This window comes from Cydia amplana, chromosome 11, assembly GCF_948474715.1.
Source record: "Cydia amplana chromosome 11, ilCydAmpl1.1, whole genome shotgun sequence".
Lineage (NCBI taxonomy): Eukaryota > Metazoa > Arthropoda > Insecta > Lepidoptera > Tortricidae > Cydia > Cydia amplana.
The window spans coordinates 1,694,238-1,717,843 of NC_086079.1; the positions used below are offsets into that span (position 1 = coordinate 1,694,238).

Below are 23,606 nucleotides of genomic sequence, written 5' to 3' on the forward strand. Positions count from 1 at the left end.
TGAGTGACAATTTGATTCTATCTACAAAGTATATACAAGTATGGGAAGTAACAATAACAAAGTACCAAAAGTTGTGTTAAGTCACAGACGTCACAGTACAGTGGGTAGAAGTAAGTTAAAATACATACTTAAGTTAAATTCATACGCGCACCGCTGTACGTGTATAACTGCACTAAGTTAGTAGTCAGCGGTAACTCGCCAGGGCCGTATTTAGGTTTGGATTATAGGGATGTTATTCACAATATAAGTTTCGCCCTGCATTCGCTATTATTCCCTATTTAACGCTCCTCTTTTTTGTAGGTTCCGCCGTAGTAAGTATCATCATGCGTCAATACGACGACGCCATTTCCATCACCGTCGCCATCATGATCGTGGTCACCGTCGCCTTCGTTCAAGAATATCGTTCAGAGAAGTCGCTCGAAGAACTTAATAAACTCGTCCCGCCTACTTGTAACTGGTAATTTGAACTCTAACTACATACACATAATTAAGGCACATATCACATGTAGGTACTCATGATAAAGTCCTGGCATTAGTAGAGTCGTCGTCAAAAATATGTTTACACTTTTGCACCTTGCTCCTTTGTAATAAGGCAAAAAATGTAAACATATCTTTGACGTCGACTGTACAAGAGTATCGCTCCGAGAAATCACTAGAAGAACTTAATAAACTCATCTCTCCTACTTGTTACTTGTAAATTAAACTGTAACTGCATATCATTAAGGTCTATTTCACAAAACAAGGCATCCGTGCAAGAATATCGCTAATATAGTAAATAAAAGAACTGAACAATGTTTGTCCCTCCCATTTGTTTGGTTGAACTCTAATTACGAAGCCATAAGGTTCACAATATCACAAGTAACCATGTCTAGCATGTCTATGTCCACGATTAGATGGTTAAACAAACTTCAACTTTAAGTTCACCTACTTAAAACTCACTTTCCTTCCAGCCTTCGTGAGGGCAGCATCGAGCACTTCCTCGCCCGAAATCTCGTTCCCGGCGACATAGTCCATCTCAACGTCGGCGACCGAGTTCCAGCTGACTTACGACTATTTGATTCTACGGATTTGGCTATAGACGAAAGTTCCTTTACGGGAGAAACGGAACCGGCGGTTAAGAATATACTACCGAATAAGGCCGCTGCTGGTAGAGTGAATAAGGATAATATAGCGTTTATGGGTACGCTGGTGCGATGCGGTAATGCTAAGGTTAGTTTTTTGGTACTTAAGTTTAGATGTCTAAAGCAGCGGTCGGCAACCTGTTAGCAGCCAAGGGCCACATAGTAGTTAACGAAGTTGACACGGGCCACACTCTGTTAATAAGTTTAGATTGAACGGATTTGGCAATAGATGAAAGTTCCTTTACGGGAGAAACGGAGCCGGCAGTTAAGAATATACTACCGAATAAGGCCGCTGCTGGGAGGGTTAATAAGGATAATATAGCGTTTATGGGTACGCTGGTGCGGTGTGGTAATGCTAAGGTTAGTTTTTTGGTACTTAAGTTTAGATGTCTAAAGCAGCGGTCGGCAACCTGTTAGCAGCCAAGGGCCACATAGTAGTTAACGAAGTTGACACGGGCCACACTCTGTTAATAAGTTTAGATTGAACGGATTTGGCAATAGATGAAAGTTCCTTTACGGGAGAAACGGAGCCGGCAGTTAAGAATATACTACCGAATAAGGCCGCTGCTGGGAGGGTTAATAAGGATAATATAGCGTTTATGGGTACGCTGGTGCGGTGTGGATTACCACACATTAGCTAAGGTTAGTTTTCGTACTTAAGTTTAGATTGAAAGGATTTGGCTATCGACGAAAGTTCCTTTACGGGAGAAACGGAGCCGGCGGTTAAGAATATACTACCGAATAAGGCCGCTGCTGGGAGGGTTAATAAGGATAATATAGCGTTTATGGGTACGCTGGTGCGGTGTGGTAATGCTAAGGTTAGTTTTCGTACTTAAGTTTAGATTGAACGGATTTGGCTATCGACGAAAGTTCCTTTACGGGAGAAACGGAGCCGGCGGTTAAGAATATACTACCGAATAAGGCCGCTGCTGGGAGGGTTAATAAGGATAATATAGCTTTTATGGGTACCCTGGTGCGGTGTGGTAATGCTAAGATTAGGATTCTACGGATTTGGCTATAGACGAAAGTTCCTTTACGGGAGAAACGGACCCGGCGGTTAAGAATATACTACCGAATAAGGCCGCTGCTGGGAGGGTTAATAAGGATAATATAGCTTTTATGGGTACCCTGGTGCGGTGTGGTAATGCTAAGATTAGGATTCTACGGATTTGGCTATAGACGAAAGTTCCTTTACGGGAGAAACGGACCTGGCGGTTAAGAATATACTACCGAATAAGGCCGCTGCTGGGAGAGTGAATAAGGATTATTATGTATATTTAGCGTTTATGGGAACGCTGGTCATATGTGGTAATTAGGTAAAAAAAATATTGCCTTAGGTATCTACCCTAATTACCCTTTATTTACGGACGTAGGAATCTGAAGATCGACATAAGACTAAATCATCCTTATATTCGCAATCGGTATCACACTTGAAATAAAAAATATATAATTCATAAGAGTATTTTAACTCATTTTCCTCAAGCGGGGCATTCCGCCGGAATGACAAGTTTTGTCGGTGACGCGTGAGGCAACTCTCTTGATAGATAACTTGTTTAAATCTGTATTAAGTATATATATGGTTGAATTTGACGACAAGTTATCATGCCAAATTTCAGCTTGGCTTTATCAGAAATATTAAAAACAGCTTCACGTACTAGACACTTAGGACTCATTTAGACGGTGCGAGAACTCGTATGCGAGTTTCATTACATTGCGTCATTTGATCGGTCGGCTGAATTGATGTAACCTCAATGGTCCGCAATGTAACTAAAATCGTATACGAGTTCGCGCGCCGTCTAAATAATCCCTTATTCCCCAAGTATTGGATGTTTGGTACGAGGTGCAAATTCAATAATATCAAAATCGAACTTAAAGTTTGTCGTGAGTCGTACTAATACTAAGCTAATTAAACGGTTTAACTGACATATTTTTAGTGACTCGCGCGATATGTTTCGGACCACGCTACTCACGCACTGCTAGTGCTTATAAATGGAGACCTAGGGCCCGTTTCTCAAAAGCTTATAGCTTGTAATACAATACAAGTGGAAGTCCCTTTCTAACAAAAGATGTCAAAAAGTGACATCCGCTTGTATTACAAGTTACAAGCTTTTCAGAAACGCCCCGTAGGCTCTCCTAAACATGTCGCGCGAGTGACTAAAACTTATAAAACATTTAAAAGCCCCATAGATACAAGTTAACATTGACATTTCCAGGGCATAGTGGTCAGCACAGGCGAACGCTCCGAATTCGGCGACATTTTCCGCATGATGCAAGCCGAAGAGGCCCCTAAGACGCCCCTGCAGAAGTCCATGGACACCCTCGGGGCACAGCTGTCCCTATACTCCTTCTGCATCATCGGTTTCATCATGGTGACGGGCTGGCTTCAGGGGAAGGCTCTCCAGGAGATGTTCACCATTAGTGTCAGTTTGGCTGTTGCTGCGATTCCTGAAGGTAAGTTCCAGAGTTGTCCTTTTAACTGAAAATTCCCTAGTTATCAATGGTTATAACTCTTTCAACAGAAGTTCCAAAGTCTTCGAGGATTTCTCTCAAAACATCCATGGATTCCAAGCGAGAGGAGGTGAGAGTTTCTCTAATAAGCCCTGAACAAGTGAACGCTTACAATTTAAATTCATAGACTGTCTAGTCTAGCCACTCAAGGTATGACGTTTTAGTAGAACCGACTGGAATCTAAAGACAGCAGCTGGCTTTTGCAAGTTCAAGAACTCTTAAGAATTTGACTCCAAAAACATCATATGTAAGCACAGTCTTCTTTAGAGATCTTGGGTTATAGGGCTGTCTGTGTCTAAGCTGTCTTGATAGTAGTTTAGATGCCCTTAAAATCCCTAGGCTGAGTATAGTCCTGGAACTATGACAGTTGAAGTCCTCAAGTGGACATCCTCGGGGCCCAGCTGTCCCTATACTCCTTCTGCATGATCGGTTTCATCATGGTGACGGGCTGGCTTCAGGGGAAGGCTCTCCAGGTTCACCATTAGTGTCAGTTTGGCTGTCGCCGCGATCCCTGAGGGTGAGATATGAGATTTGAGGCAATTCCGAGAGTATGTGAGAGCGTGCTCATCTTTCTTGCGTTGTACTCGCATTTTGCCACGGCTCATGTGAGCCTGGGGTCCGCTTGGCAACTAATCCCAGGCGTAGGCACTAGTTTTTAAGAAAGCGGCTGCCATCTGACCTTCCAACCCTGAGGGTAAACTATGCCTTATTGGGATTAGTTCGGTTTCCTCACGATGTTTTCCTTCACCGGCAAGCGACTGGTAAATATCAAATGATTTTTCGTACATTAAGTTCCGAAAAACTTATTGGTACGAGCCGGGGTTTGAACCCGCGGCCTCCGAATTGAAAGTCGTACGCTCTTACCGCTAGGCCACCAGCGCTTTACCGTGCAAGGGGCTGTCGCCGAGTCTGGCGAGTGCGCGAAAGGCGCCTCTAATGTCGGGCCTTTACATACAGTACGCGAGGGCGCGCGAAACGCGCTCTTATTCCTTCTGGTATGAAATGCGCCCCCAAATGTGAGCGCGCGAAGGGCGCTCCAAATGTTGACCTTTTTGTGCAGTATGTGAGGGCTTCGCCCGACCGTTTGGTCTGAAGGCGCCCAGTACTTGAGAGCGCACTCCATGGACACTAATGTTTTCACACCTCCTATTCAGAAAATAGCTTTTTCTTCCCTGCTAGGAGGGATCAAAGTGGCACTTTTCCTCCCTGCTAGGAGGGATCAAAGTAACACTTTTCTGTTCTAGCACACTATTTTTACATTTTTTTTGTACGTTATTTTTTTTGCTTAAATAATCTGTTTAAGCATCAGATTGTGTCAACACTAAGATTTTTTTATTTTTCTCATAGTTTATATGAAAAGCAGTAGGTATGTGTCACACGGTATCAAAATTATTCCGTCTTGGACGTTAACACTTGAATCCCTCATTACGCTCAGGATTCTACTTTAGAATGCAGATTGTAGAATCCATCGCTTCATTCAGGACTCAATGTACGCCCTTGACGGAAATATATCATTTTGATCCCTTGTAACACAAACTACTGTTATGGACACTCTGTGAGTGCATCTGTATTTAAATACCCGTCAGCCAGAAGGCACTGACAATCCAACCTCTAGACTGAGCTTAGGCCAATTCTTTCATGAAACCGATGCTGCCAAAAATACGGGGGTGCGGGGGGATGAGGTGAATCCCGTGCCGTGATTGGTCCGTTCAAAGACACGGACCAATCACGGCACTGGATTGACTCGAAGATGGAGTAACGCTACCGTATGTGTGGCAGAGGGGGTAGCGCGACTATGCTATGTCTAGAGGTTGGATTGTCTGTGGCCAGAAGGTTATTGATTGAAAATTCTACAAGTCTTAACCTGTCTTTTTCCATTTCAGGGCTACCCATAGTGGTGACCGTGACTCTCGCGTTGGGCGTGATGCGGATGGCCAAGCGCAACGCGATTGTGAAAAAACTACCCACCGTCGAGACTCTCGGCTGTGTTAATGTCATCTGCAGTGACAAGACTGGTTCGTATTGCACTATTTTATACACATCTTAAGAGTGAATGAATGAAAGACCAATTGAAGGTACTAGTAGTTCGCCCCGAACTGAGAACTCGCGGTTCGCCAAAATGTTAGATCATTATTTTAAAATTGTAAATTTAAAAACTATAATATTATAAATGTGTAAGCCGAGCACTTTCATCTGATACCCAAACTCGACCATACTTTCTTGCAAAAAAGATGACCAGAATAGCAAGACCCCTGACAAATAGCTTTTTAGCCTTGTAAGCTCTTCTAGCTCAATAACCCCTTGATCGAGCCTGCTCATAATTTAATGACTAAAATATAATGCCCTCAACTACACGTTTACCCAATTTCATTTAAATTAGAACAAATTTACTTAAGTTATTGTGTATCAAACTATCCTCTGATAGTTCAGTTTAAAATCATCGAAATGCCGGGACGTGCCCCTAGCCAGCCGTGTGTGCTCTGAGTTGAATGTAAGAACTTCACTTCGCTTCGCTCGCTCGTTCGATAATACAAACAACAAATAGGTAGTATCTTAACACTTTATAAACTCTCGCGTTTTGTATATTTATTTACACAAACGGGTCTACCGCGATATAGTTTCATTGTTTTTACCTTAAATTCCGCCGTTTCAGCTGAGTTGCACCAACTGTGATCACGGAAAGACTGACGTCCCTGCAAATGTCAACGGAGATATATATAAATAAACTGCTAGGTCTAAAATTTTGAAAAAAAAAAAAAAACACAAAATAGTTCTTTACCCATACATTACAGGAAAACCTATTAGAAATGTGCAGTCAAGCGTGAGTCGAACTTGTACGGAACCCTTGGAACGCGAGTCCCACTCGCACTTGGCCGGTTTTTGACATTCCGAAAAGCTGGATCTAGAGAACTTAAATACCTACATAATATTAACGACGATTATATTTTGACGACTGGTCTGGCCTAGTGGGTAGTGACCCTGCCTGTTAAGCCGCGGTCCTGGGTTCGAATCCTGGTAAGGGCATTTATTTGTGTTTAACACAGATATTGTTCCTGAGTGTTGGGTGTTTTCTATGTATTTGTATATTATATATATCGTTGTCTGAGTACCCACACTTAGCGCCACTTGCACCATCCCACTAACCCGGGGTTAACCGGGTAAACCGCTAACCCAGTGTCAAATTGTACTGGTAACCATGGTAACTCCAGGTTTAACCGGTTAACCCTGGGTTACTAGAATGGTGCAAGTGGCCCTTAGTCAATTTGTGTAAGAATGTCCTATAATATTATTTATTGATTGATTTATTAACACGTTATTTACAGGAACGCTAACGAAGAACGAGATGACAGTTACCTGTATGTCTACTTCCGGCGGCCATATTGCGGAAGTTCGCGGCGCGGGATATAACGCACGCGGCGACATCCAACTACGTGCTTATAAAGGACGAGACTTGGACGTAGCGCGATCTGCTCTACAGACCATGCTTGAGGTAAAACGGTGGTAGATCTTAGTGTAAGGCCTGAGTGGACGCTCGAGTTGGGCGTGCAGCGGGGCGGGTGCGGCGTGCATGTTAAACAAATGCAAGCGTATAGGAGCGGCCTTAGTGCACGCTGCTCACATCACTTGTGAGCCCACAGCCACGCTGCACGCCCCGCCGAACGCTCCGCTTCGAGCGTCTACTCAGGCCTTACACTTAACCTTTTGACCGCCAAAGGCCACCGAGGGTTCCGTACTTTTTTAGTATTTGTTGTTAACGGCAACAGAAATACATTATCTGTGAAAATTTTAACTGTCTAGCTATCACGGTTCGTGAGATACAGCCTGGTGACATACAGACGGACAGTAGGAGGCTTAGTAATAGGGTCCTGTTTTTACCCTTTGGGTACGGAACCCTAAAAACTATGTACATATGTTAGTATGTGTGTAAGTAGTAGTCCTAAATGACTTCAACCCCGAAAACCCTAAAAATGACTCCCATGAAAAAAATACAAAATCTTCCCTTGGAACCATGCTGCGGCCGCTGAAAACTATAAAAATGACAAATAAAAGTGACAAAATGACAAAACACACCCTCTTCCATAACAATAAGATTCAATTTGCGTTCAAAATCTAATTTCAGGTGGGCGTCCTATGCAACAACGCGGTCATCCGCGACGAAACTCTATACGGGCAGCCGACAGAGGGCGCTTTACTCGCGGCGGCCATGAAGAACGGAATGGATGATGTCAGAACACAATATACCAGGCTGCATGAGATACCATTCAGGTACTAGCACAGAATAAATAATAGTACTAAGTACAGAAGACTCACTCTCTAACAAAACGCGTCTGTTACGATCAGCACAGATATGGCCGCTAAGTGGCGACAGCGCCACCCAAAATTGGGGCCGAACGGATGTACTTTTAGCTACCTGTAGCAAAGCGACGAAATCGCGGAGTGAGCCACGCCTGGTACTAGTAAAGTAAAATTAATCCTTATTACCCAGCAAGACAGTTGATAACATAGACTAGGAATCCTCTAGACGGAGTTTAGAGCAATTATTTCATGAAACCGACGCTGCCAAAAATACTGGGGTGCGGGGGACGAGGTGAGCGAGTCCCGTGCCGTGATTGGTCCGTTCAAAGACACGGACCAATCACGGCACGGGATTCTGACACTTGACTCGAAGATGGAGTAAAACTACCGTATATTTGTGTCATATTAAGCTTTGGATTCCTCCGAAAACGGTGCCGTCATATTACGGCCGCTATATAGCGTTGACTGACGTCACTAGAACGTTGTCTATGTAAACAAGATGGCGCGGTTTCCTAGACGGCGTTACGTTACGTTGATTGTCAACGTAACGTAAGATGACGGCCGTCATGACGGTGTCGATAGTTTCGTGAACGTTTTATTAGATAGCGGTGACGCCATTTTGAATAAATGACACGAGATTTGAATAAATGATTCCGTACTACGATTATTTTCCTCTTCTGATGATATTTCATCCTCCAAGTAAATTATAGATGATCAAGCAAATCTTGTTAGTAGGAAAAGGCGCGAAATTCAAATGTTCTATGGGACGTTATCCCATCGCGCCTACATTTTTCAAATTTGCCGCTTTGACCTTGGTGGATGACGGTGTGTTATGACGCCGTGGTACTTTCCACATGTCGCCACCGTAAAGAAGGCCGTCTTTTGCGGCCGCTATATGACGGCCGTCATATGACGGCACCGTTTTCGGAGGAATCCAAAGCTTAACTCTATAAAATCTATACTCTTTAGTACAGCATAAAAATGAGGTTTAGTTTTTAATGTTTTATGTGTGCCGATAGGTGTCGCTGTACCGAGCATGAACTGAGTAACATCATGTCAACGTAGAATATACTAGAGCGGATACGACCGTATAGTCTGTATGATATACTATTACTTATTCGTTTTTTGGAGGTGATAAAGTCATTCAGCGAATGAATCACCGCTTGTAAATTGTAAATATAACTTGTTTATTTATTTTTATATTTTCGTAAAAGTATCTACTCTACCAAGAAAACTGTCGTAATGGTCCAGGGCGCCGGTGATGCGACAGCGCTATATAAAGTGGCAATGTTATTGTGACGTAGGCTTGTGTCATTCTGGGAAAGACCATGTTTTATTAGACTATGTTCAAAGAGCAAATGCAACAGCATAAGTGTAAGGCCTGAGTAGACGCTCGAGTCGGGCGTGCAGCGGGGCGGGGCGTGCGGCGTGCATGTTAAACAAATGCAAGCGTATAGGAGCGGCCTTAGTGCACGCTGCTCACATCACGAGTGAGCCCACAGCCACGCTGCACGCCCCGCCGAACGCTCCGCTTCGAGCGTCCACTCAGGCCTTACACTGAAGCTTTGGTTTCCTCCGAAAGCGGTGCCATCATATAGCGGCCGTCTCCATACAAATACTACGACATCCATATTTACGAGGGTGAATCAAAAAGTCCTTAGAACTGGCTGTTTATAAAAAGTTTTTAAATGAAGTTTTTTATTTATTTTGAACCACTGACTTAATATAAAAGAAATAGACACACAAAGCAGAACAAAAACGTCAACAAATGTGGATCCCAATGACGTTTCGCAACATTTGCATTGATGAAAAAAACGCTTACGTAAATTTTGAGTCAAGATAAATGTTTCGTACAGAAAAGAGCTTAAAGCCGTAGCATTAAGTGTCAAATTTGCAAACATAAGTACCAACACTGTTAAAAAATTTAGTCCGATGGCACTAAACGTAACGTATTTACGTCAAACAACGTCAAATGAGAATAATGAACGAATGGAGTCACTTTGGTACACTTTAATATTATGTATTACGGTACAGGAAAACCAATTGAAGTAATAAATAAAACAAATTTAATTTAATCGGGAGCTCAAATAAAATTAATTCGTGGTTCAAATTCAAACAAATTAAATTTTTAATTCGTATACGTCTTTAAATACTAATTTCCTTGAAATAAATTCTATTATTAAATAACTGTGTATTTAAGATCTACATTTACTCATAGTACGGGTGCACGGGGACATTTAGGTACTGATTGGTTTTTTTTTATAAAGTCTACCTATACTTTATAAAAAAAATCCTGTGGTTGTCACTGTGTTCAGACAGGTTTAGCATTTACAGTTAGTCGATATAAGCCCTTATTGGTGGTGTATATGTCGGAAACGGAAATGGGCCGAACACACAAGTGCCGTTTTGCCTTGTTTAAAACTGCATCACCCCTATCTCTTGCTATAATTAAATAGCAGTCCACTTTGCACGTCGCATAGGTTTTCTTGGAAATCTTGAATTTAAACATAATATTATTCCTTATGAATTCCATATAAAAATATAAAAAAATATTGACCTCACATCGACTCATTAGATTTTTATTCTTTGACATCCCTTCTTTGGTACTAACAAATTAATTTATTCAAAACCATAAAATGACCACCAGATTACATAAATTATGTAATGCTATCCAAAGAACTAACCGAAAGAAATACATTCCATCCTTTTTCCTTGTTTTATCATTGTTATTTTTACATATTTTAACGGCACATTTCGTAATTGTTGACAACTTCACATTTGAGCGTTTCAAACAAGACTAAACGAGAAAGTGATGCGTGATCTGTTTTGACATTACTTTTGTGGGGCCATTTTTGGCGGCTGATTGGGTATCCAGTTCTTTATACTATATCAATGTTTTGAACTGTCATTATAACGTAATATTTGACAGTTGGTTTCATTCGAATTGTTCCCGCCGTTACATGGTAAATCAATATTTTGCGAAATAAGTCGACTAAAACGTCCCATTATGGAAAAAAATGAGTTACGTGCCGTGATAAAGTACTTGTGTATGAAAAAAATGACTACCAAGGATTTTTTTTGGATATTCAGCAAACCGTAGGCACTAGTGCTGTACCCTATTCCACCGTCGCTTTCTGGGTTGCCGAGTTTAAAAGAGGCAGATCTAGCTGCGAAGACGACCCCCGCTCCGGCCGGCCATCTACCTCAGTTAACGCAAAAACCGTTGAAAAAATTGAGAAAATGGTTTTGAACGACCGGCGACTAACAATTAAATACATAGCAGAGACTCTAAAAATTTCGTTTGGTAGCGTACATTCAATACTAACCGATGTTTTGGGTTTTAAAAAAGTGTCAGCAAGATGGGTTCCGTGAATGTTAACGCAGGCTAACAATGACTTGCGTTTAGAAGTTTCGAAGCGGAATCTAAAGAAAATCTTGCATGATCCGGACACTTTTTATCGTCGTTTCGTAACAATGGACGAAACATGGGTTCACCATTTTGACCCTGAAACAAAAAAGCAAAGCATGTCCTGGAAACGGCCATCCTCCCCTCCAATAAAGAAATTTAGAGTATTTCCGACAGCAGGTAAAGTTATGGCCTCAGTTTTCTGGGATGCAGAAGGAATCCTTTTTATTGATTATCTGCCTAAAGGAAAAACCATTACAGGTGCCTATTACACCGATTTGATACCAAAAGTGCGTCATGCAATCAAAGAAAAACGTCGAGGAAAATTGAGTGCTGGAGTGCTTTTTCACCATGATAATGCTCCAGCTCATCGATCACAAATGGCTCTCACTGCAATCCGCCAAGCTGGTTTTGAGATCTTTGATCATCCGCCCTACTCGCCAGACTTAGCTCCTAGTGATTTCCACTTGTTTCCGAAACTAAAGGAGCACATTCGCGGAACTAAATTTGACGACAACAACGCGGTCATGGGTGCCGTAGAGGAGTTTTTGAGGCTCAAGAAAAATCGTTTTTTTATGATGGATTAAAAAAACTTGAAAAACGGTATAATAAATGTATAGAACAAGAAGGAAATTATGTTGACAAGTAAAAAAAATAAAAATGATATTCGTTTGTTTTTGACCCTATTTCTAAGGACTTTTTGATTCACCCTCGTAGCCTTATTATTTAGTATGGAGACGGCCGCTATATGACGGCACCGCTATCCTAGGAAAACCGATCTTAACTGTTGGGAGGAACGCGCGGAGATGAGACCGGATTAATGGAGTGGTACAGCATAAAAATGAGGTTCAATTTTAATGTTTCATGTGTGCCGATAGGTGTCGCTGTACCGAGCATGAACTGACTAACACTACGTCAACGTAAAATATACTAGACCGCTCTGATACGACCGTATAATTTGATTTGTATCAACAAGTCGAGCAAAACAAGTTGTTTTTTTGTAGGTGACAGTCATTCACCGTTCAGTGAATGAACCACCAATTGTAAATATATCTTGTTTAGTTATCTATTTTCGTAAAAGTATCTATTCATGTGGTAGATATTTTTTCTTAGTTTCGTTCACTGTAAAAAAATACGCGATAGGTCAGATAGGTCTCCTCATATTCCCACCCCCCCCCCCTCCACAACGTGATTTGTCGTGATTTTTTCGTGATGACAGATTACCAAAAATATTTTTTTAACACGCGGAAAAACTTTTCAGCTATGTACAGTCGACGTCGAAAATATGTTTACTTTTGTACCTTACCCTTAGTGAGAGCCACAGACAATCCAACCTCTAGACATAGCACAGTCGCGCTACTCCCTCTGCCACACATACGGTAGCGTTACTCCATCTTCCGAGTCAATCCCGTGCCGTGATTGGTCCGTGTCTTTGAACGGACCAATCACGGCACGGGATTCGCTCACCTCGTCCCCCCGCACCCCCGTATTTTTGGCAGCATCGGTTTCATCATGGTCTAATAAAACATGGTCTTCTCTTCCCAGAGTGTCACTTGCCTACGTCACAATAACATTGCCACTTTATTTCAACATAACATGTTACATGGGTACATTATATCTATGGTTAATAAGTTAAAATATTTCTTTATAATTTTCATTTATTTGTATTTTATCTTAAATTTTACAATAACACGTCATTTTTAATTATTCGTTAGCAATATCTTCCGATTCACGAAAGAAATTTCAGACGTTCGGGTAATTCTGTTTACACTACTGGCAACACAGGATAGCGCTGTCACATTTGACAATCCGCCATTTTGTCCCTGACCGTCATCCTTGTCGAACGCGTGTTAATTGTTATTTCCTTCTCGCTCAGTGTCAGCAGTCGCAGTGTTTTCCAAACTTTTCACGTCGTAAGCTTGGTAATTAATGTTTTGTTACGAAAATGGTTGGCTGTTCTATTCGGAACTGTAAAGAGTAGGGGTGAAAAGGGCAGTATAGATTTGTTTTATTTTACTATGTTTCTACATGAATTACTTAAAATTAATGCCGTTAAAATAATTTTCACATTTGGTTAAAATTCTCCCACATTTTAAAGTTTGAGAACCTGTAAACAGCATGATGACGTAGGCAAGTGACAGTTAGGTCATTCGCGAATCTCGGAAGAGAGTACCAGGCGGAGTATATTATTATACCATGGGTTTCATGAAAGAATTGGCCTAAGCTCAGTCTAGAGGTTGGATTGTCAGTGGTGAGAGCGAACAATGTTAATATAATGACGTCAACTGTACAACAGGTCCGATGCGTGTTTCCTCAATCTGTCGGTAGATGTCGCTGTACCGAGCGTGAACCGGCCAACGCTGTGTTGTCGTAGTACGTACTAAATGTACTCTTGATAATATTCAATGCAGCTTTTGCTATAGAGATTACCAACTGTTTTAGTTTTTGTAGGTGGCTGATTCATTCATTGAATGTAATTCGGTACCGAATGAAATAGATGAACCGCCACTTTTAGTGGCCATAGAAATAAAAAATACATAGAGTGCTCACTCCATACATCAGTTTTAGTACCAAAAAGACTATTAGCATCGAGCAGCGGAACTATCAGTACTGCTACTTGACAATAGATGTAGCAGTACTGATAGTTCCGCTACTCGATGCTAGATGTAGACACTGAAATTAATAGTCTGAACTGATGTGTGGAGTGAGATACATTAGGGTGGTATTCCGCCTGTCCAATTTCTTTGTCCAATGTGCATTGCGTCTCACTCTCACATTAAGCAAAAATGTGAGACTCAAATACACATTGGACCGAGATATTGGACAGATGGAATATCAACCTATGACACATAACAAAATCATTTTTTTTTAAATACGCGGAAAACCCACTGAAACCTTTCAGCAATATACAGTCGACGTCAAAGATATGTTTACACTTTGTAATACCGAACAATGTTAACATAATGTCGACTGTACAAAGGTATAATGCGTGTTTTCTCAATCTGTCGGTAGATGTCGCTGTACCGAGTGTAAACTGGCTAAAGCTTTGGTTTCCTCCGAAAGCGGTGCCGTCATATAGCGGCCGTCTCCATACAAATACTACGACATCCATATTTAGCCGTATAATTTTAATTTAGTATGGAGACGGCCGCTATATGACGGCACCGCTATCCTAGGAAAACCGATCTTAACGCTGTGTTGTCGTAGTATGTACGTACCAGTGTACTTTTGATTTACCTCGAAGTAGTTTATGTGACTGCTACATAATGAGAGGCATTAAAATACGAGTGTGGGTTTAAGAAACGAACGTCAGTGGGTTTCTTAAAAGGATCACACGAGTGTTTTAATGCCTAATTATGTACAGTTACATACACTACTTTACCTAAACACATACTTAAAACTAACTAAAAGATAAACTGTACGTCAAATGGCGGTGAATGAAAACTTTTTTTACGCATGTCACACATCCGTAGTTTTTTTTAATTCCTAGACAAAAGAATGAAGTCCCTATTCTCATGTCACTCGAGATCAAATGTCGTGCGGTTTATATTTAAAAAAACATATGTACTAAATTGACGTTTCGTATCGATAACTGTTTTAATATCTATGGATACTAGAATAGAGACCCACTTGAGTTTTATTAAATTGTACAACGGGACTTAATCGCGTATCTAAGTTTTAAGATTTACCTCCGACGTTTCGAGGACGGCGTTGTCCCCGTGGTCTCGGAGAAGACTGGCTTAAGTTGACATCAACATCTTCTAACCGCGCGAGTTTTTCGAACTACCCGCACTTGGTCTTGTTTATCAGCTTGAACGTTTTGCGCACTAGGGATGTCACTCTGTCGACACACAACACTAACGATATTCGATTTATCGACTGTCGATATTCGTTTACGCTTACATTTACTAATGACTGGATTCCATGGGGATGAGATCTTGAAACCCTCGTCCCGATTGAAATTACTATGTCCCGCGATTAAGTCCCGTTGTACAATTTAATAATGTGTAAAAATCGTGAAAGTTTAAACCACTTGAGTTTTGACTGCTGTTCCAAATTTAAACTCATAACCTTACAAAAATCTATAACGTTATGTACATTAAAGTACAAATTTTCCTACTACCACAGATAAGAAAGTTCTCATAGTAAAATTGGTTGTAATAAAGCTTGTCATTTCCTACGGTTTCTGAACGCATTATAGAGCACTAATGACATGTGTGTAGATAAACAGTATTTTTGTAAGTGGCTGATTCATTCAGTGAAAGTGAATGTATCTACCCACCATTGAACGAATGAAATTGAGCCTTACTTTCCCAGTTTTTTTTATTACGGCTTAAGCTCTGGTTTCTTAGGAAAATGGTGCCGGCATATTCGCTACGTGCACGACTGGTGCTGCCCTCATTTTCTCGGACTTTCTACGTTAAATCTTATGGAGTAAAATTAGTTCAAGCGGCTGCCGCTAGTACTAATCTCGGACATTCCATAAGATTACCTGTGTTTTTGACGATCAGCGCCACTTCCCCCTCCACCGACTTCGCACATTGCCAATAGCGTAATATTACGGACGCATAAGGAATGTTCCTTTGCTTCAATCACCGCCCTCTAGGAAACCGCGCCTTTTGTTTAAATAGACAACGTTCTAGTACGTAATTTTTTTTTCTATTTATTATTTAGGGACTTAAATCAGTAACATGATTATGCAAGCCCCATTGTACCTTATATGTACTAGATTCTTACATGTCTACTTAGGTCAATCAACTATTTCTTGTTGTTATTCTGTCCAATCAGCGAGGAGACAATAGTAGCATAGATTGTTAGAAGAACTGCTGTACCATGTTCTACTAACATGCTCAGTAGATGTCCCATTATGGAAAGGTCTTATAACTACCAAAAATGCAAGTTTTGTTCATTTAAATACGAAAAACCTAGAATTTTAAGAGTGACTAAGGAGACCGTAACCATAGCAACGTGTGACTAGAAAAAGTTGATTAACCCACTTATGAGAAGGTATTGTACCGTTTGAAAAAATCTATAACAAATAAAAATATCTTTTTAGCCTCTTCTGAGAGTAGTGACTTCATACGAGGGGCGTGCAATAAAAAGTGAGAATGAGTATGTTATATACAACTTTTATTAAATGTTATTTTATTTTTCGACGTAGTCACCTTTTAGCATAATACACTTAGTATATCTTTTTTCCCAACTTAAAATTCCATTTCTAAAAAAGGTTTCATCTTGAGTACTTAAAAAATCTTGTACTGCAGCGACTACCGCGTCGTCGTCTTCAAATTTCTTGCCTCTTAGATATTCCTTCAATCTCGGAAATAGGTAGAAATCACTAGGGGCGAGGTCTGGTGAATACGGAGGATGATTAATGATATCGAACCCAGCATCACGTATTGCAGCCATTGCAACGGCGGACTTGTGTGCCGGTGCATTGTCCTGATGGAACAACACAATTTTAGAGAGTTTACCTCGCCGTTTTTCACGGATCTCATTGCGCAATGTTGCTATTTGTTTGGCATATAAAGTGCCCGTAATAGTGTCTCCATGCTCGAGATACTCAATCATTACGACCCCTTTACCATCCCAAAAAACAGAGCCCATGACCTTACCGGCAGATGGGCCCACCTTGAATTTCTTCGGAGTTGGAGATGATGGCCTTTTCCATGTCATAGACTGCAGTTTCGTTTCAGGGTCGTAATGATGGAGCCATGTTTCGTCCATTGTTATAAATCGCGCCAAAAAAAGTTCCCGGTCTTGCTGTATCAGGTCCAAAGCTTCTTGACAAATCTCGACTCTAGTTTGTTTTTGCGTGTCAGTAAGCATTCTGGGTACCCAACGCGCTGATACCTTTTTCATACCCAAGCGTTCATGTAAAATATTATGCACGCTCCCCGTTGAAATTTTTACATTTTCTGCAATAAAACGAACCGTGACACGACGATCCGCCAAAACTAAGTTTTCGACTTTTTTCACAATTTCTTCAGTTACTGCTGTAGTAGGGCGTCCGGAGCGGGGGTCATCCATGGTCGATGTTCTTCCACGTCTAAATTCGGCGCACCAACGTGCGACTGTCGAATACGGAGGAGCATTAGACCTTAAAGTGTCCCGTAAATCTAAATTGACTTGGTCCGTAGAAAATTTTTTCAAACACAAGTATTTGATAACGGCGCGCAGTTCAATTTTCTTCATTTTCGCTAACGTACTCAATAGTATCGCAAAGATATCGCCGTATTTTATTTTTAAACAAAAAACAGTTAGTTTTTTTTCATGGCAATCTGCTAGGTAGATTAGCTTTACCGGCCAGTATTTACTTTCCTAATATTTAAAGAGTTTGCATCTCATTCTCATTATATATTGAACGCCCCTCGTATAGCGGCCGTAACACAGCGGTGAAATGACGTCACTAGATCGTTGTCTATGTAAACAAAACGGCGCGGTTTCCTAGAGGGTGGTGATTGAAGGAACATTCATTTTGCGTCCGTAATATTACGACCACTATGTGGCGGCACTGCTATCCTAGAAAACCAAAGTTTTAACTAACTTTGTTACATAATTTACCATAATAGTAACTCTCTATACACTCTATCTATTCTCTTTGGCTAGGCCGTCTGATCTATTTGTGTGAGTTTATCTCACAATGTATGTATCTTGTTACAGTTCAGAAACGAAGATGATGGTGGTGAAATGTGCCCCAAAATTCAACGATGGCAAGCTGAAAGAAGAAGTGTTTGTGAAGGGAGCTATAGAGAAGATATTGCCGCTGTGCACACAGTATATAGATAGCGCGGGCAACTATTCGCCAGTCACCAAAGAAAAGCAGAACGATTTTATGACGGAGGCGTACAATATTGGGAGAATGGGTAAGTTTTCGGAGCTAAATAGACCCTTAGTTACTGTATAAGAATTCAAAATAGTTTATGGAATATGTAAAATTGTGCGCGGGACTTAGACGTTTAAATCATTCTAACTACTATATAATTACTTTTCCAATCATAATATCTTATTCATGTCCATTGCTTTAGCAAAAAAAGCTATAGTAAAGTAATATCATAATATCGTCTGTTAATTTAAATATGATAAAAATTTCATTAAAAACGTGATGCAAAAAATAAGTCACTTCAAACTCTTTTTTTTTGTTGAATTTGTTTGCTATATCAATTAAAACGACCGTTTTTACAGGTCTCCGAATCATAGCCTTAGCACGCGGCGCGTCGCTCGACGCACTCACATACACGGGAGTGTGCGGAGTGTGCGACCCCCCGCGACCCGGCGTGTGCGACGCCATCGCTACTCTACGCAGAGCTGCTGTCGATGTGAAAATGCTTACTGGAGACGCCAGGCCCACTGCGCTTGCTGTTGGTACGTATATAGAAAGTTGCACTAACATTCACTGAAGCAGAATACATGACCCACTACGATTGAGATTTTTAAATCCCAATTATCTTATATAATTATTACTATACAATAAGTTAGTCATAGTCAAGTTATACAATAATTATTACTATACCATAAGTTAGTCATAGTGATATGACTGACGCACTAACATACACGGGAGTGTGCGGAGTGTGCGACCCCCCGCGACTCGGCGTGTGCGACGCCATCGCTACTCTACGTAGAGCTGCTGTCGATGTGAAAATGCTTACTGGAGATGCCAGGCCTACTGCGCTTGCTGTTGGTACGTATATAGAAAGTTGCACTAACATTCACTGAAGCAGAATACATGACCCACTACGATTGAGATTTTTAAATCCCAATTATCTTATATAATTATTACTATACAATAAGTTAGTCATAGTGATATGACTGACGCACTAACATGCACGGGAGTGTGCGGAGTGTGCGACCCCCCGCGACCCGGCGTGTGCGACGCCATCGCTACTCTACGCAGAGCTGCTGTCGATGTGAAAATGCTTACTGGAGACGCCAGGCCCACTGCGCTTGCTGTTGGTACGTATATAGAAAGTTGCACTAACATTCACTGAAGCAGAATACATGACCCACTACGATTGAGATTTTTAAATCCCAATTATCTTATATAATTATTACTATACAATAAGTTAGTCATAGTGATATGACTGACGCACTAACATGCACGGGAGTGTGCGGAGTGTGCGACCCCCCGCGACCCGGCGTGTGCGACGCCATCGCTACTCTACGTAGAGCTGCTGTCGATGTGAAAATGCTTACTGGAGACGCCAGGCCCACTGCGCTTGCTGTTGGTACGTATATAGAAAGTTGCACTAACATTCACTGAAGCAGAATACATGACCCACTACGATTGAGATTTTTAAATCCCAATTATCTTATATAATTATTACTATACAATAAGTTAGTCATAGTGATATGACTGACGCACTAACATGCACGGGAGTGTGCGGAGTGTGCGACCCCCCGCGACCCGGCGTGTGCGACGCCATCGCTACTCTACGTAGAGCTGCTGTCGATGTGAAAATGCTTACTGGAGACGCCAGGCCCACTGCGCTTGCTGTTGGTACGTATATAGAAAGTTGCACTAACATTCACTGAAGCAGAATACATGACCCACTACGATTGAGATTTTTAAATCCCAATTATCTTATATAATTATTACTATACAATAAGTTAGTCATAGTGATATGACTGGCGCACTAACATACACGGGAGTGTGCGGAGTGTGCGACCCCCCGCGACCCGGCGTGTGCGACGCCATCGCTACTCTACGCAGTACGGATATGATGGTCGTTCTTGTCTACGTGACAGCGTGATAAAACGGTGTCCGTCACTTTCTTTCCCACGGTGTTAAACAGTGACAGTTATTTTATCACGTGGATAAAGATGGATAAAGCTATCCATAATAGGCTGGCAGAGCTGCTGTCGATGTGAAAATGCTTACTGGAGATGCCAGGCCTACTGCGCTTGCGGTTGGTACGTATATAGAAAGTTGCACTAACATTCACTGAAGCAGAATACATGACTCACTACGATTGAGATTTTTAAATCCCAATTATCTTATATAATTATTACTATACAATAAGTTAGTCATAGTGATATGACTGACGCACTAACATACACGGGAGTGTGCGGAGTGTGCGACCCCCCGCGACCCGGCGTGTGCGACGCCATCGCTACTCTACGTAGAGCTGCTGTCGATGTGAAAATGCTTACTGGAGACGCCAGGCCTACTGCGCTTCCTGTTGGTACGTATATAGAAAGTTGCACTAACATTCACTGAAGCAGAATACATGACCCACTACGACCTAAGCTGAGTTTTTTAATCCCAATTATCTACAAATCACTCTCTCATTACAAATTATTAGCAAATACACATTGGACCAAGAAATTTGACAGATGAAATACCACCAATACGCCCAAGGTTAAAACAAACCGATACACAGCTCAATCAATAAAATCCATCCATTGATTTAGAAGACACAAGACTAAAGAATATCACATCACATATCTATTTTATGCTAACTTTACTTGGATAATATCTTTATAAGAGCCATCCTAACTAGAATGTTTTATTTTCTAGCTCAAATGGTCGGCCTAGACGTGCTCCACTCCCAATCTCTCTCCGGTGACCAGTTGGACACAATGGCGGACGACGAGTTGGACCGAGTCATCGATTCTGTCAGCGTGTTCTACCGAGTCACGCCGAAACATAAGTTATCGATAGTGAAATCGTTGCAGCGGCTAGGAAATATCGTTGGGATGACTGGTAAGTGATGATTAATACTTTATACAGTCTACTCAATGATTTAAGACAACGAAAAAGTATTATGCAAAAACACAATCCATTTCAAATTGAAGAATCAAGTTCGTCGGCAGTTTTGGGCATTATAAGTGAGAAATTGTACTTGTAGGCTATACCAGAGTCTATTATGGCACTGTTAAAATAGTATTTATGGCGCTTAACGTAAGTAATTAGCTTTTCCTACTCAATCTCTCTCCGCCGACCAGTTGGACACAATGACAGACGACGAGTTGGACCGAGTCATCGATTCTGTCAGCGTTTTCTATCGAGTCACGCCGAAACATAAGTTATCGATAGTGAAATCGTTGCAGCGGCTAGGAAATATCGTTGGGATGACAGGTGAGAGATGTTTTATACAAATAATATGGAATTACTAGGGAAACTATACAAAGACGATGATGGTGTATAGAGTAAATAATGACCCTGAGGGTCATTGTTTATGTATTATCTACATCTTATAAAACAAAGTCCGCCGCCGCGACTGTTTGTTTGTTCGCGATAAACTCAAAAACTACCGAACAGATTTTCATGCGGTTTTCACCTATCAATAGAGTGATTCTTGAGGAAGGTTTAGGTGTATAACTTGTAAAGGGTATCCCGTGCCAAGCCGGGGCGGGTCGATTCTGTTAGCGTGTTCTACCGAGTCACGCCGAAACATAAGTTATCGATAGTGAAATTGCCGCAACGGCTATGAAATATTGGTGTGAGGACTGGTAAGTGATGATTAATACTTTATACAGGCTACTTACTGATTTGAGCAAGAGGTGAAACTCTACGAAAAAGTATTATGCAAAAAAACACAATCCATTTCAAATTGAAGAATCGAGATCGTCGGCAGTTTTGGGCATTATATTGTAATTATTAGAAGATTATTAGTTATATTACAACTTCATAGCACTTACCTTTCTAAGCCGTGGATGGACGGACAGACGGGCCGACGCGTAGTGCAATTAGAGTTCCGTACCTCAAAAGGAAAAAACGGAACGGATCACTCGTGCTCTGTCTGTCTATCGGTCTGTCCGACCATTCCCCCTCTAGTTCTTTACCTATAGATGACAGGAAAGCCTATTAGAAATGTGCAGTCAAGCGCAACTTAATGTACGGGACCCTTGGAACGCGAGTCCGACTCGCACTTGGCCGGTTTTTTTTACAACGAAACCCTAAAAATAATGAATTATTAAATCGTTTCAGGGGACGGAGTAAACGACGGCGTGGCCTTAAAACGCGCGGACATCGGCATCGCTATGGGCAACGGAACTGACGTGTGTAAGGAGGCCGCCGATATGATACTAGTCGATGATGACTTCGCTACCATCATGTAAGTTTAGTTACTATCATGTAAATGTAGTTACCATCATGTAAATGTTTGAAACATGTTTGAAACGCGCCGACATCGCTATGGGCAACGGCACTGACGTGTGTAAGGAGGCCGCCGATATGATACTAGTCGATGATGACTTCGCTACCATCATGTAAGTTTAGTTACTATCATGTAAATGTTTGGAATATGTTTAAAACGCGCCGGCATCGCTATGGGCAATGGAACTGACGTGTGTAAGGAGGCCGCCGATATGATACTAGTTGATGATGACTTCGCGACTATCATGTAAGTTTAGTTACTATCATGTAAATGTTTGGAATATGTTTAAAACGCGCCGACATCGCTATGGGAAACGGAACTGACGTGTGTAAGGAGGCCGCCGATATGATACTAGTTGATGATGACTTCGCTACCATCATGTAAGTTTAGTTACTATCATGTAAATGTTTGGAATATGTTTAAAACGCGCCGACATCGCTATGGGAAACGGCACTGACGTGTGTAAGGAGGCCGCCGATATGATACTAGTTGATGATGACTTCGCGACTATCATGTAAGTTTAGTTACTATCATGTAAATGTTTGAAACATGTTTGAAACGCGCCGACATCGCTATGGGAAACGGAACTGATGTGTGTAAGGAGGCCGCCGATATGATACTAGTTGATGATGACTTCGCTACCATCATGTAAGTTTAGTTACTATCATGTAAATGTAGTTACCATCATGTAAATGTTTGAAACATATTTAAAACTCGGCGACATCGCTATGGGAAACAAGTGTAAGGAGGCCGCCGATATAATACTAGTTGATGATGACTTCGCGACTATCATGTAAGTTTAGTTACTATCATGTAAATGTTTGGAATATGTTTAAAACGCGCCGACATCGCTATGGGAAACGGAACTGACGTGTGTAAGGAGGCCGCCGATATGATACTAGTTGATGATGACTTCGCGACTATCATGTAAGTTTAGTTACTATCATGTAAATGTTTGAAACATGTTTGAAACGCGCCGACATCGCTATGGGAAACGGAACTGATGTGTGTAAGGAGGCCGCCGATATGATACTAGTTGATGATGACTTCGCTACCATCATGTAAGTTTAGTTACTATCATGTAAATGTAGTTACCATCATGTAAATGTTTGGAATATGTTTAAAACGCGCCGGCATCGCTATGGGAAAAGGAACTGACGTGTGTAAGGAGGCCGC

At 41.4% G+C, this 23,606-nt stretch overlaps 1 protein-coding gene across 1 annotated transcript in view; it reads left to right on the forward strand.

Moving 5' to 3' along the window:
• LOC134652025 (calcium-transporting ATPase type 2C member 1) overlaps positions 1-23,606 on the forward strand; it is a 63,308-nt gene that overhangs the window by 28,942 nt on the left and 10,760 nt on the right. The window contains exons 4-13 of the mRNA XM_063507178.1: positions 301-457; positions 951-1,209; positions 3,335-3,572; positions 5,513-5,644; positions 6,953-7,119; positions 7,750-7,895; positions 17,995-18,197; positions 18,517-18,696; positions 20,849-21,034; positions 22,262-22,388. Of these exons, the coding sequence (XP_063363248.1) occupies positions 301-457; positions 951-1,209; positions 3,335-3,572; positions 5,513-5,644; positions 6,953-7,119; positions 7,750-7,895; positions 17,995-18,197; positions 18,517-18,696; positions 20,849-21,034; positions 22,262-22,388 (1,795 nt within the window). The remainder of the gene's footprint in view (positions 1-300; positions 458-950; positions 1,210-3,334; positions 3,573-5,512; positions 5,645-6,952; positions 7,120-7,749; positions 7,896-17,994; positions 18,198-18,516; positions 18,697-20,848; positions 21,035-22,261; positions 22,389-23,606) is intronic.